General features: G+C 40.8%; 1 protein-coding gene and 1 long non-coding RNA gene across 4 annotated transcripts in view; one reads left to right on the top strand and one right to left on the bottom strand.

The window, feature by feature from the left end:
* Positions 1–13774, bottom strand: part of LOC310845628 (putative lysosomal acid lipase/cholesteryl ester hydrolase) — a 48793-nt gene that overhangs the window by 9825 nt on the left and 25194 nt on the right. Inside the window, exons 1-2 of one of the 3 annotated variants that reach the window (XM_083740934.1) lie at positions 3391–3614; positions 2329–2446 (exon numbers count right to left, since the gene is read on the bottom strand). In XM_083740934.1, the coding sequence (XP_083597060.1) occupies positions 2329–2446; positions 3391–3519 (247 nt within the window). In that variant the 5' untranslated portion in view covers positions 3520–3614. Of the gene's footprint in view, positions 1–2328; positions 2447–3390; positions 3615–13774 lie in introns of those variants that run through there. The other 2 variants (XM_083740931.1, XM_083740932.1) reach the window with 2 other exon arrangements.
* LOC310845647 overlaps positions 1–13774 on the top strand; it is a 31354-nt gene that overhangs the window by 7180 nt on the left and 10400 nt on the right. The gene's annotated exons all lie outside the window — the stretch shown is intronic.

The raw sequence follows: 13774 nt of genomic DNA on the forward strand, positions 1-13774 counted from the left end.
AATGATTGCTTTCATCTATCTGGTATCGTATGAATAGCTCAAATATGTAGACCAATCGCAGGTAGCAGTGCTTATTAAAGTATTGATTGGAGTGTTGATAAAGCTGAAATAATTTACTGCTTGATCTTTGAACCTGATAATGGAGATTAAAGTAGGCAGCCGTGTTGGACTGACACAAATGAAATATAAATAAAATAAATAAAAAATTGTCCAGTAGCACCTTATAGACCAACTATGTTTGTTCTGGTATAAGCTTTCATGTGCATGTATCTGAAGAAGTGTGCATACACACGAAAGCTTATACCAGAACAAACTTACTTGGTCTATAAGGTGCTACTGGACAATTATTATTATTTTTTTGACTTATAATGGAGCTTGGCACTGGAAGCAGGAGGCTCAGTCCATCTGCCCTTCCTTCATTGCATCACCTTTGCTGCTCAGTTTTCAGATTATCCTTTAATCAAGCTTAACAAAGGCAACGCCTTTAAGCTCTCCTACCACACCGACATTGGACTGAACTCCTCGCCCAAGTAAAAGCTGCAAACAACACACATAATTCCATTGAGAAATTGAGCTGGCAGTGCCTACATTTACCCTGTTAGCTCTCTCCTTTAAAAAAAATTCAATAAATCTGGCAGTGACTCACTCTAGATGGCTGAAGTACATATAGAATCATAGATTTCTAGAGTTGAAGGAACCCCAAGAATCAACTAGTCCAACCCCCTGCAACGCATGCATCCATGACAGATGCCCATCCGACCTCTGCTTAACAATCTCCAAGGAAGGATAGTCTACCACATCTCATGGGACTCTGTTCCCCTGTTCAACAGCTCTTATGGTCAGAAAGTTCTTCCTGATGTTTAGTCAAAATCTGATTTCTTATAATTTGAATCCCTTGGCTTGCTCCATCATCCATGGGACAGCCCCTTAGATATATGAAGATGACTATCATATCTCCTCTCAGTTTCCTCGTTACTAAGCTAAGCCGACCCAATTCCCTCAACTGTTCCTCATAAGGGTTGTTTTCCAGACCCTTTATCATCTTTGCCATCCTCCTCTGCACACACAGAATAATAGAGGCTATCCCTCATCTAGTCCAACCCTCTGCAATGCAAGAATCTCAAGTAAGGCATCCACGATAGATGGCCATCCAATCCTTACTTTAAAACCTCCGAGGAAGGTCCACCACCACCCAAAGGAGTCCATTCCACTGTCAAACAGCTCCTACCATCAGAAAGTTCTTCCTGATTTTTAGATGGAATCACCTTTCTTGTAACTTGGAGCCATTGGTTCAGGTCCTACACTCCAAAGCATTTGTCAATATCTTTCTTAAATTGTGGTGCCCAGAACTGGACACAGTATTTCAGGTGTACTCTGACCAAGGCATAATAGAGCTGCACTATTACTTCCTTTGACCTGGTCACTGTACTTCTGTTGATGCAGCTTAGAATAGCATTAGCTTTTTTTGCTATTTCATCACACTGTTGACTCATGTTCAGCATGTGGTATACTATGTCTCCTAAATCCTTTTCCTACGTACCACTGGTAAGCCAGGTTTTCCCAATTTTATATCTGTGCAGGACATGACATTGGTCCCTACTGAAATTCATTTCGTTAGGCATCCACAATAGATGACCATCCAATCCTTACTTAAAGTTTTGGCCAGTTATCCAATCTGTTAATAGCAACTCAAATCCCAATTCTGTCTTTAGTGGCACTGGATACCCCTCCCAGTTCAGTATCTTCAAATTTGATTAACATCCCCTCAGTACCTTCATCCAAGTCATTTATAAAGATGTTGAATAACAAAGGACCCTGGACAGCACTGTACAGCACCCCACTTATCACTTTTTCCAGGATAATAAGGAACCATTTGTCAGGAGTGCATGCATAATCCAGACCCTGTGACTGGTAGGGCCTCGCAGGACTGGGGCCTTCCTGAATTTGGCCTGGAAGGGCAAGGCACGGCCGCACAGGTGAGCCTTGACAGAAGACTCATAGCACCTGGTGGCAAGGGCCGGGAGCAGCATTTCCCTCTGTCTCTTTGCCACAGCAACACGCTACCCACCTAGCTGTGCTTTGGCTTCCTGACTCCTGGTTTCCTGATTTGTGGACTCTTGACTTCCTGACCCCTGGACTGCTAACCTGGACTGCTGATTCCTGTGTCCCGTCTTCAACCCCAGTCCCGACGTACCAAGTCGGGACTCCAACTGCCTGTAACCGGGACTGGGACACTGTTAGTCAGCCCTCTTTGGGTTTGGTCAGTCAACCAGCTACAAAACAGTATTTGCATGTATACATAATATATACCTCAAAAAACACACTCACCCGATTTCTGGTTATTTTGTTTCCCATGAGGAATTCTGTTAATACTCAGGATATACCCATCATCTGTCACCACTTCATATGTCTCACTGGGATATCCTCTGAAAGAAATAATTTCACCCTTGGTGGCAGGGGAGAAAAGAAAGGTTTGGTTGGTGTAAGAATTGGGTCTCTCCCACACACATGAGACGACTACGGCAGTTGATTAATTAAGATTTATTGGTTCAACCCAAAGCCCTGGTTGGAACTCCACTAATTTCAGTCTTCCTCCAATGCCACTGTTGTCGGGACTGAGCTCCGCCCCCTTTTCCCCCAACAGGGAAACCCCACCTCCACTTCCTGTAATTTTCATGCTTCTTGGCTAATCTTATGAGTCTACGCGATCAGAGTGAGTGCATTCTCTGTATTTCTGTGTCTGTGTCACTATCAGAGCCTTGCAGATTGATTCCTGCTCTCTGTGTCTCTTCGTCTCTGTGTCTACAAAGGTCAAATTCCTGTGGCTAATTGCTTCTCTCCCCCCCCTTCCTCTGTGCCTTCTCTTTCGCTGCTTGTCAGAAAGTCCAGTTCTCTGACAGTTGGGACTGTAAAACTCCTGGACACAGAAGACTACATCTTTAATAGTAATGTATCCCAAACTCCACTCAATCCTCTTGGACGACTTAAAAATTGCTGAAGATCTTTGTGGACCACTTAAGGATTTTCCTTCATGCTGTTGAGCAATAATAATGCATAGGGCAAGATGCTAAACTTGCTACTGCTGATACCTAAATGAAGCCCAAAGAGCACAGGGGTTACATGAAGCAGATGTTGGGAGCTACTTTGGGAATGCTTAAAAAACAAAAACAAAAAAATGCTGCAAGCTGCCCTGAGCAATGATGCATTGAGAGGGCAGGGTGCATACTTCAAAATCATCATCATCATCATCACCATTTTCTTGCGCCTGCTATCCCAGCATTCCATGAAAAACAAACTTTAGGTATGTGGAATATAGCACAATTAAGCAACACTAATAACCATAAATGCCTTGAGTTAAGCAAATAAAAGAATAAAAGATAGATGGCTTACAACATCCATAGTAGCTTCTGGGTGTAGAGTTCTTCTTTTCATAAACATTCCTGAAGTAACAAGGGCTTGGACCAATCCTGCCCCCATTATGAAGAGCCACACCCTTGATGTGCATGGAAGCAAATCCATCTTTCAGCGTAGAGTACAAGACTGGGCTCCACAAAGCTGGATTAAAGAATATGCGCTTTAACCTATATCATAGACTGGAGAGTGAATTGGCAGAGAGTGTGGCTTAAATAGCTTGCCACTCTTCACCAAGTACAGCACGTTCCTGGAAGGAACAGAAACATCCTCTCTAATTGATATCATTGGTTCAGTCTTGCACAACTTCCAATATCATCTTACGCAAACTTTTTTAAAAAAATAATTTTTATTAAGTTTCATATTTCCAAATTAAACACATCAAATCAATTAGTCCAAATTATAACAATGCATATCATATAATCCAATTGTTTTCCAAATTATATATTTTTGTGGAGGGTACCCATGCTTCTTGATTGGCAGGAGTCCAATCCTCGAATTTTTGTTCTGCTTCCATATTAAGAATAATGTTTCCAGTCTCCTCTTCTCAATACTTGTCATTACTCATTTTCCTTTTCATTTTCCTCCGATATGCTCCGCAAGTGGGTTGAAAAAGACAGTTTTATTTGTATTTCTGTGTGGGCTTTGTGCTGCTCTCTCGTAAATCACTCTCCTCCAACAGTCCTTTCCGCTCAAGCGAGTAATCGCCATTTTTGTCGTTCCGATGGAATACAGTCTAAAAACTCGCTCTTTAGCTTTTTCGACCTATTGCATCGTAAATTAGTCTTTTTCCAGGAGGGCTGCCCCTTCCAGTTCGCAATCTCCTCGAAAATGATATATCTTCGGCTCGCCCTCCCCAAGACGAACTCCAGCAACACAGGTCTCTTATCAAGTTTCCATTCTTACTGTGTCACAAGAGAGAGCCCTTCTTCTTTCCAAATCCTTCACAGAGTAAAACCTTTAAGTTCATAATTATTCCCACACAATTCATTTTTAGTCCCATTTGCAATTAATTTCTGTGACAGATCTTCAGAGGGAGGGTTATTAATAATCACATAGAGCAAAAGAAATAAAAAGTCGTTCCCCCCCCCCTTAGTTCCGGCATTCCAATCCACATACCATATTTGTAGTGCTTTGATGTAATCTTCCATCTCAGTCCGTCTCAGTCTTCTTCCTTTCAGTGGTAAAATTGTTAGCAGATAAAAACCTCCTGCCTCTCTTGAAGCATGTGCGTTATCTTTCCCAATTTTTTTCCTTTTAAGTAACGCAACTAGTTTGCAACTGGAAGCAGCTTCGGAGGAGTTCCGAGGCCCGCCGAGGGTTGTGCACCCAGTGCCTCACCCCCTCCTTCTGAACTCGGGGATGATTTATGGCAACAGCAGGTGAAAACGGCATCTCTCCCCACTGGAGAGATGAAGGGAGACTGATATATTCCCCATAATCAGATCTTATGCTAACTTCTCAGAAGGTATTTCCACTGACTTCTGTGTGACACCTTTCAAGGCAAGTGGGCATAGGACTGCAGTCTCAGTTCAACAAAAGATTAGTCAACATGTAACAGATCATTTAGTGCAGCAGTTAAGAGTACAATGATCAATTTGCACGTAAACTAAACTGCTACTGGTGCAGGGAGGACAAGTGCCAGAGCACAAGGAATCACTGTTTACCTTCTCATCTTAGTGGTACCTATTTATCTACTTGTGTTGGTATGCTTTCAAACTGCTAGGTTGGCAGGGGCTGGGACAGAGCAATGGAAGCTCACCCCATTGCACGGATTCAAACTGCTGACCTTCCAATCACCAAGCCAAAGAGGCTGAGTGGTTTACATCACAGTGCCACCCGCGTCCCAGGCATATGGAGTTAATGTTGGATAGATGAAAAAGAACACTTTGCAAATGTGGTTGACATGCACAATGGACCTTCTAAGAAAGCAACCACACAGAGAGGCAGCCACCTCCCAATCACTCCATGGGGTGAATCTGCTTCTAGAATTTTCCAGAGAGTTATGGAGGTCACTGGTTCTCCACAGGACTGTAATCAATACAGCAACTACTGGTAACCTCATGCATATTGTATAATGTATAACTCAAAACTACCCAAGTGAGGTGTTTTGAAACACTTACTTACCCTTAATAAATCAGGATATGCACAAGCCAAACTTGCCCTTGGCCTTTCCTGTAAAGGATGCCAGGATCCAGCTCTTAATGATGCCTTTCAATTACATGCACACCCAGAAACTACATGCAATGGCTTCATTTAATGCAAGAATTAGAAGCCATGCTCCTCTATGGCCCCATATCTTCTAACTTATATTAAGTCACCATTTTGTGAGTACCAGCAGGATATGTAGACCACATGAAGAAGAAGAAGAAGAAGAAGAAGAAGAAGAAGAAGAAGAAGAAGAAGAAGAAGAAGAAGAGGAAGAAGAGTTTGGATTTGATACCCCACTTTATCACTACCCAAAGGAGTCTCAAAGCGGCTAACATTCTCCTTTCCCTTCCTCCCCCACAACAAACACTTTGTGAGGTGAGTGGTGCTGAGAGACTTCAATAAGTGTCACAAGCCCAAGGTCACCCAGCAGCTGCATGTGGATATAATAATAATAATAATAATAATAATAATAATAATAATAATTTATTATTTATACCCCGCCCATCTGGCTGAGTTTCCCCAGCCACTCTGGGCGGCTCCCAATCAGTGTTAAAAACAGTACAGCATTACATATTAAAAACTTCCCTGAACAGGGCTGCCTTAAGATGTCTTCTGAATGTCAGGTAATTCTTTATCTCTTTGACATCTGATGGGAGGGCGTTCCACAGGGCGGGCGCCACTACCGAGAAGGCCCTCTGTCTGGTTCCCTGTAGCCTCACTTCTCACAATGAGAGAACCGCCAGAAGGCCCTCGGCGCTGGATCTCAGTGTCCGGGCTGAACGATGGGGGTGGAGACGCTCCTTCAGGTATATAGGACCGAAGAGCGGAGACGCCAGCCTGGTTCCCCAGATTACGCGTCTACGGCTCTTAACCACTACACCACACTGGCTCTCAACTGAGGGAGCAACTGGGGCAACTGAGAATAAAGAAGCAGGTGGGTGGGGAAAACACGGCTTCCAAAAGAACACAAAAGCTTTAGAACAGGGGAACACAAGTTGGGGAAATACCAAAAAGCAAAACATGTTTGTTGTACAGAGAAAGGTGGAAAACTGAAGAAGAGGAGTGAAAATCCCAACACTCCTACTTGCTACAGAAAAAACTGCAACTCAACACACATTCAGCAGCATTTGCTGTGGTGCTGATGGTAAACAGGCAGTGCATATGTGTCTGTTCTGATATATTTGTTTTTTAAAAAAGAAAAGTCTGCTGGTACCTGATTCTGATCTGGAAATGGTCATAACTCTGCCAATAGCAGCAAAATCAGCAACTGCAAACTCTTAGATGAAAACTACAGCATCTTTTATATAATAATGTCTTGATGAAATATGAAAAATCGTAACATTATTAGAACTCACATTTTGTAAAAGAGAGGAGGCTGTGCCTGTTAGCAGCTGGATGGAGACATGGTCCTTATTTATTATGGGATGGAATGACACATATTTGGGGAATAAGATTAGATATAATTTAGCTATGTTGTTAAACAGATATGAGTGGTTAAAATAATTATCTATGTAATATTTTTCTTTTTTATGTAGTTTGTTATTATTTGTTTCTTTGTCCTCCTTTTCTTTATTTTATAATAATATTATATTAAGTTTAACAATAAAAAGGAAACAACAACCAAACAAAGAACAATAAAAACACAAGGAAAATATAAGACACAACAATACAAAATTTCACAAAACATAAAATATAAACATTTAACCTAACAAGGGAAAAAGAAAAATCAATCAACAAAAAAATGGAATAAGAAAAAACACAAATCACTCTTTTCTAATTATTCGTCTTTGATTAACTTATTTTCCTGACTTCCTCATGCCTCCCTTTTTTTTAATCCCTTTTTAACAATTAATTCAGCAAATTCAAATCCTACTACTTTGCCCTTAAATATTTTACCTCCCAAATTTATAAATTCAAATTTCTCTTATCACTAGAACCCCTTCATATTATTTCAATGTCATCAGCATTCAGACATTTTACAATGCTTCTGTAAATAAATTTTAAATTTCCTCCAATCTTCTTCCACCAACTCTTCTCCCTGATCTCGGATTCTGCCAGTCATCTCAGCCATTTCCATATAGTCAATTACTTGCGTCTGCCATTCTTCCAAGGTGGGTAGATCTTGCGTTTTCCAATGCTTTGCAATGAGTATTCTTGCTGCTGCTGTAACATACATAAAGAAAGTTCTATCCTTCTTTGGCACCAATTGGCTGACTATGCCCAGGAGAAAAGCCTCTGGTTTCTTCAAGAAAGTATAATTAAATACCTTTTTCATTTCATTATAAATCATCTCCGAGAAAGCCTTAATCCTCGGGCACGTCCACCAAAGGTGAAAGAATGTACCTTCAATTTCTTTACATTTCCAACATTTAGTATCGGGCAAATGGTAGATTTTTGCAAGCTTGACTGGGGTCATGTACCACCTGTACATCATTTTCATAATATTCTCTCTTAGGGCATTGCATGCCGTAAATTTAATCCCGGTGGTCCACAACTGCTCCCAGTCAGCAAACATAATATTGTGTCCTATATCTTGTGCCCATTCAATCATAGCAGATTTTACCGTCTCTTCCTCGGTATCTTAGCATTGGGTTCTAATAATTCTGATTCCAACTTTGATTTTTCCACCTGGAAACCGATTTTTTTTGTCTTGATTGTAAACCTCTCTTATTTGAAAATAATGTAGCCAGTCTCGCACCTTCCCTTTAAGCTTCTCATAACTCTGCAATTTCAGCTTGTCACCTTCCTGTTCCAAAATTTCACAATACTTTGGCCATTTTGCCTCCATATTAAGTTTTTTCATAGCTTTCGCTTCCATAGGTGATAACCACCTTGGAGTTTTATTCTCCAAAAAATCTTTATATCTTATCCATACATTAAATAGTGCTTTCCTGACAATATGGTTTTTAAATGCTTTATGCGCTTTAACCTTGCCATACCACAAATATGCATGCCACCCGAATACATTATCATAACCTTCAAGATCTAAGATGTCAGTGTTCTCAAGAAGTAGCCATTCCTTCAACCAGCAAAAAGCTGCTGATTCGTAATATAGTTTAAAGTCCGGCAGGGCAAAACCCCCTCTGTCTTTAGCATCAGTAAGTATCTTAAATTTTATTCTGGGCTTTTTGCCCTGCCAGACAAATCTAGATATATCTCTTTGCCACCTCTTGAAACAGTCCATCTTGTCAATGATTTGCAATGATTGGAACAAAAACAACATTCTCGGCAGTACATTAATCTTAATAACAGCTATTCGACCAAGCAAGGAAAGCTTCAAATTCGACCAAATCTCTAAATCCTTCTTAACTTCTGACCAACATTTCTCATAATTGTCTTTAAATAAATTTACATTCTTAGCAGACAAATTCACCCCCAAGTATTTTACCTTCTTTACTTTGTCCTCCTTTTCTTCCTTTTTATATTGTGAGTATTTATTATCAAAGTATGGTTTAGATGGCTAAAATAATAAAGATACTTGGAAGCAGAAATTAAAAATGAATTATTTTCTCATAATGAAATGAGAACCTGATTGTATTTGTACGGCACAGATGTCATAAATCAAATTGCCCTCTGGGGAGGGAGTTGCTTTCTTTCTCTCAGAGTCCCAGCATACCTGTCTCTGCTTTTGAGTAAATGATGCCAACTTGGACCCTGTGGAGGATCCATTGGAAATGGGGCAGAGTTTGAACTTCCGCTTTAAATTCCTATGGCTGATTGAGGTGATCCCATTCCTGTTTCATTTTTCTCTTTGGAATTTTGCAGATTTGCTTCCATTGCTTATGTTCTGATGTTCTAAGGGAGAGAAAGGTTTCTTCAAAATGTTGTTTTTTTTAAATTAGAGATTGGTTCAGAGAGCCAGTTTGAATATCTGAACATTTATTTATGAGGTTATGGGAAGAGTCAGAATTTATATACTGATGGCTGTGTCAAGGTTTCCTATTTTAATGTATGGGGACTGGGTGGTGAAGGAAAACAGACTATTAAGTGGATTTCCTTCCATCTTCCAATTCAACCTCTGTCATGATATAGACTCTTGTTATGATTTCTACCGTAGTTCTCAATAAATGTTTTTTAAAACATGCACATTAGAATTGCACACCCCTCGTGGCAAGTCATAGAAAATGTTTTCCTGCAACTGTAGTTATGCTCCAAGAACACCATCTGAGAGAAAGGCATGAAAGGTTATTGAACCACAAATGGTTTAGGCAACACTTTTTAGCTCAGGGCCCTTTGAAAACCTGGGGTGTGGCTATCAATATAGCAGCAACAACCACCTTTCAACAGCCAGTCATGTAGTTACATGACAGGGTGCCAATTAGAAGGAAATAGCAACACCCCAAAGAAACATTAGGAAGACTTTAGTTTGCATCCAACATTGCTGTTCCACTCATGCAACAGACATCTACTTCCAAAATGGAATTCCATGTACTCTTCTTCCCCCTGCACCTTCTTGTACACCCTCAAAAGCTGCTCCAGAGTGTTGCAGGACCATCTGGAACTGATTTGGTGGGAATAAGTAAGTCAAGGGAAAACCTTTTGCATGAGTGGAGCTCCATTTGTGCAGTGTTAGCTACAACTCTTCATGTTTCTACTTAATAATAATACTTTATTCACTCCATCTGACAAACTGAAGGAAGGATAGGAACCTCAAGATCTCTGTGCCTACCTTGAATGGTTTTTACTTGTGTTTTATGCTTTTCAGAACAAACAGAAAAATCAACGTATCTGGAATCACACACCATGCTATTTGGCCACAGATGATCAGACAACATATTCAAATCAATTAGCTACTAGTGATATAATTTAAATGATTATGTAAAACCTAAAACTGTAGTTAAAGGCAGATTCTCCCCAAGCATTTGTTCTCTCTCCACCCCCCCCCCCCAATCTGGAAGGCCCTCCAGCCTGTTGGAGCTTCCGTACGACCGAGCTGTAATGGCTACTCCTTCGACCATATTTTCGGAACCCATCCAGGCTCTCCTCCAACGGTGATTAATGACCTAAGCCTTTGAATGAGACTTCAGGCACACTCTCCATACATGCAGAGTATCAGACAGCAGCAGAACGAGCCAGAAATATGTGCTACATTGCTACTTTATTTCTAACTACGTAAGACAGAAAAGAATATGCATCTGCTTTCTGTGAGAGACAGAAAACAAACTGAACACAAAGAAACAGGAAACCAGTAACATCAACATCTGTCTCCCGTGAGACTTCCAACAGTCTGGAATGTCAATAAAGTCTTGTCACTCCAAGAACTGCACAGTGGCATAACAGAAACCTAACACAGCCATCCAGAGCAGATCATGTGGTTGGTAGTGGATCCATCAGCGCTACAGTTTGCATCCTGTATCTCTAACACAGAGATTATTGTGAAAATGATGTTCAACAACTTCACAGAGTTAGCAGTCATGTTAACGAAATTGGAATATTCATACTTAGAAACCATATCCTTTGAAAGCCTAGATCTTATGGGGGGAGGGAGGGGAGGGAGGGAGAGAACTGATTCCTTCATTTCCCAATTATAAAGACACCAGAAGCATCTGGCCTACCCACAGAGAAAACATAATACTAGACTAGATGGACCATCACTTTAAACCAGAAGGACTCTTAATAAAAGTAGTGAGCGGCAGTTATTGGACGACCCGCCGGTGAGAAATCCCCCCCTTCCTTGGGGGGTGTCACCAGGGATAATTACCCCCATATTAGGACTTCCGGGTTGGCGCCATCGCTGAATGGCGGACTCCCTCCAAGCTCCGGAGGGAGCCTGCTCGGCAGGGGCTGGGTCCCGCCGCGCCGGCGACGCTGGGACCCTCAAAAACCATGGGCGCAGATGCCCATGGACCTGGTGACTCGGCGGGCACCGTTTGCGCCCCCCCGACCCGCGAAAGAGCCTTTTTAAAGGCTACGTGGTGCTATGAGTCCTCCGCTTCCCCTGCCGAGCGAAGCCACATGCCATTTGACGGACAGCGCTGACTTCTTCCATTGAAAAATTTGGACTAAAAACAACAACCCGTGAGTAATTGGGAAATTGGATCTAAAAGGAATTAATTTTTTAAATTCGGAACGAGCGGGGGAGATGCAAAAAGGAAGTCCGTCTCCCCCCTGTTGTAGAGAATTTAAAGCAAGGACCTGACAACTAAGATCGAGAGAAGGGTCTGATTTTTATTGATAAAAGTTATTAATTTCACAATGAAAAATTACAAGATTGTGCTGGAGGAGAAAAGTGGGTTGTTTGAGTTAAAGTGCAACCCCCCCGGGAACCGGGAGAGATCCGCGAGAGAGCCTGGAGATACAAAGATTTTGACAGCTGTCAAAGTAGCTGTCAAAGTTGGAGAATAAAAAGAGAACTTTGTTACTAGGACTTTGCCAGTTAGATTCGTTACAATTTGGATATAAATTGTTGAAAACAAGGGATAATAAGTTAGTCTGACTTTTGGGTGTGATCTGGAAGGAAACTAAGTTACGATAATCCCTCTAGAGGGGACTTTGGGACACTACAAGAATCGCTGTAAGTGGAAAAATACTCATGGATTTGAATAGGACTTTTTATCTCCTGGGAAAGCTGCAAAAATGAAACATTATTTTGTCTACAGAGGTCACTACACTAAAGGAGACAATAGATATATCTATTGAAGAATGGAAGGGACTTGACGCAAGTTTTTGTTCCTGAACAAATAAAGCCTCTGTAGAGGAACTAGAAGTTTTTGGAATTAGAATGTTTTTGCAGCGGAACAGGAAAAGAAACCTGAGGAAAGTGAGGAAAGAGAACAACAAGAAGTGGACAAAGCTGGAAGTGGGAGCATTTGGGACATTCAGATTTAAAAGGATTAAGAAACAAAATTTGAGTTTTACTCTTAAATATAGAGATCTGGATGAAAGAAAAAATGGACCTTCTTGAGATAGAGTTTTTTCAATGACTGGGTGTTTGAAACTAAAGATTACCAAAAAGACGGCAAAGACTACCAAAAAGACGGCAAAGTGGAGCTGACTGAGATTTGGACATGGTGTGGGGTCTCCAGGCGGACTGCAGATAGATTGATGGACATTGGGGATCGAAACCGGGAAAGGGGGGAGGGAAATTCGGAATCCAAAGGGTTAAAATTATATTCTGTTCTTTACTTTGTTATTTCATTCTGTTCTGTGTATTAAAGAAGGGAATTTGTGGAAGGGAACAGGGTCGATCTTAGGGGGGGAAATATTTTTAAGTTAAAGGATGGTATATAAAGGGAAAGTGGTCATATAAGATGAATTAAATTGAACATTGGGTCGATGATAATAATGATAATGAGCTTAAAATTTGGGGTAAAAACTTGTGGAACTAATTTAATGGAAATGGAATACAAGAGGGGGGGGGGAGTCCTGAAAAGATGTCAATGAAAGTACGGCCTAAATGCAAATGTCTTTTTTTTCTTTCTTTTTCTTTTTTCTTTTTTCTTTTTTTCTTTTATATTTTGGATTTTTCTGGAAACTTCAATAAATATTATTTTTTTAAAAAAAAAATTACCCCCATATTATCCCTGATAAATTGCACGACTGGGGGGGAAAGTGTCAAAAGCCATGGCAATCGCACCAGAAGTCCTAGGCTTCATATGCTCAGCTGTCAACTATCAAGTGTGCCCTAAATGATTACGCTATGCCAGCAGGCCTGAATGAGTTCGAAGGCTTAAAACTTGCTTTTTAAAAGACTTCCTATGAAAAATGCTTGCAGTACTGGAGAAAGCTACTATGTCTGGTACAGTGGTACCTTTGTTCTCAAACTTAATCCATTCCAGAAGTCCGTTCCAAAACCAAAGCATTCTAAAACCAAGGCACACTTTCCCATAGAAAGTAACGCAAAATGGAATAACCGATTCCAGACTTTTAAAAAGAACTCGCAAAACAGCAATTTAACATGAATTTTACTATCTAAAGAGACCATTGATCCAGAAAATGAAAGCAATAAACAATGTACTGCGGTGACACAATCAATCAGTAGCTGAACTGAGTTCCACGCAGTCACAAAAACAAAACAAAAAAGAGCTGCAAAAAAAAAGCAAAATAGATAGCAAAAACAGACAGACCTTGGTGTAACACTCAAATCGGAAGTGTGACACTCAAAAAAGAGCATGTTCGGCTTCTGAAAAAAGTTCACAAACTGGAAAAATTACTTCCAGTTTGCAGTGCTTAGGTTCCAAGTTGTTTGAGTACCGTAGCGTTTGAGAACCAA

This window comes from Podarcis gaigeae (assembly GCF_964106915.1).
Source record: "Podarcis gaigeae genome assembly, chromosome: 5".
In the NCBI taxonomy this organism is placed as follows: Eukaryota; Metazoa; Chordata; class Lepidosauria; order Squamata; family Lacertidae; genus Podarcis; species Podarcis gaigeae.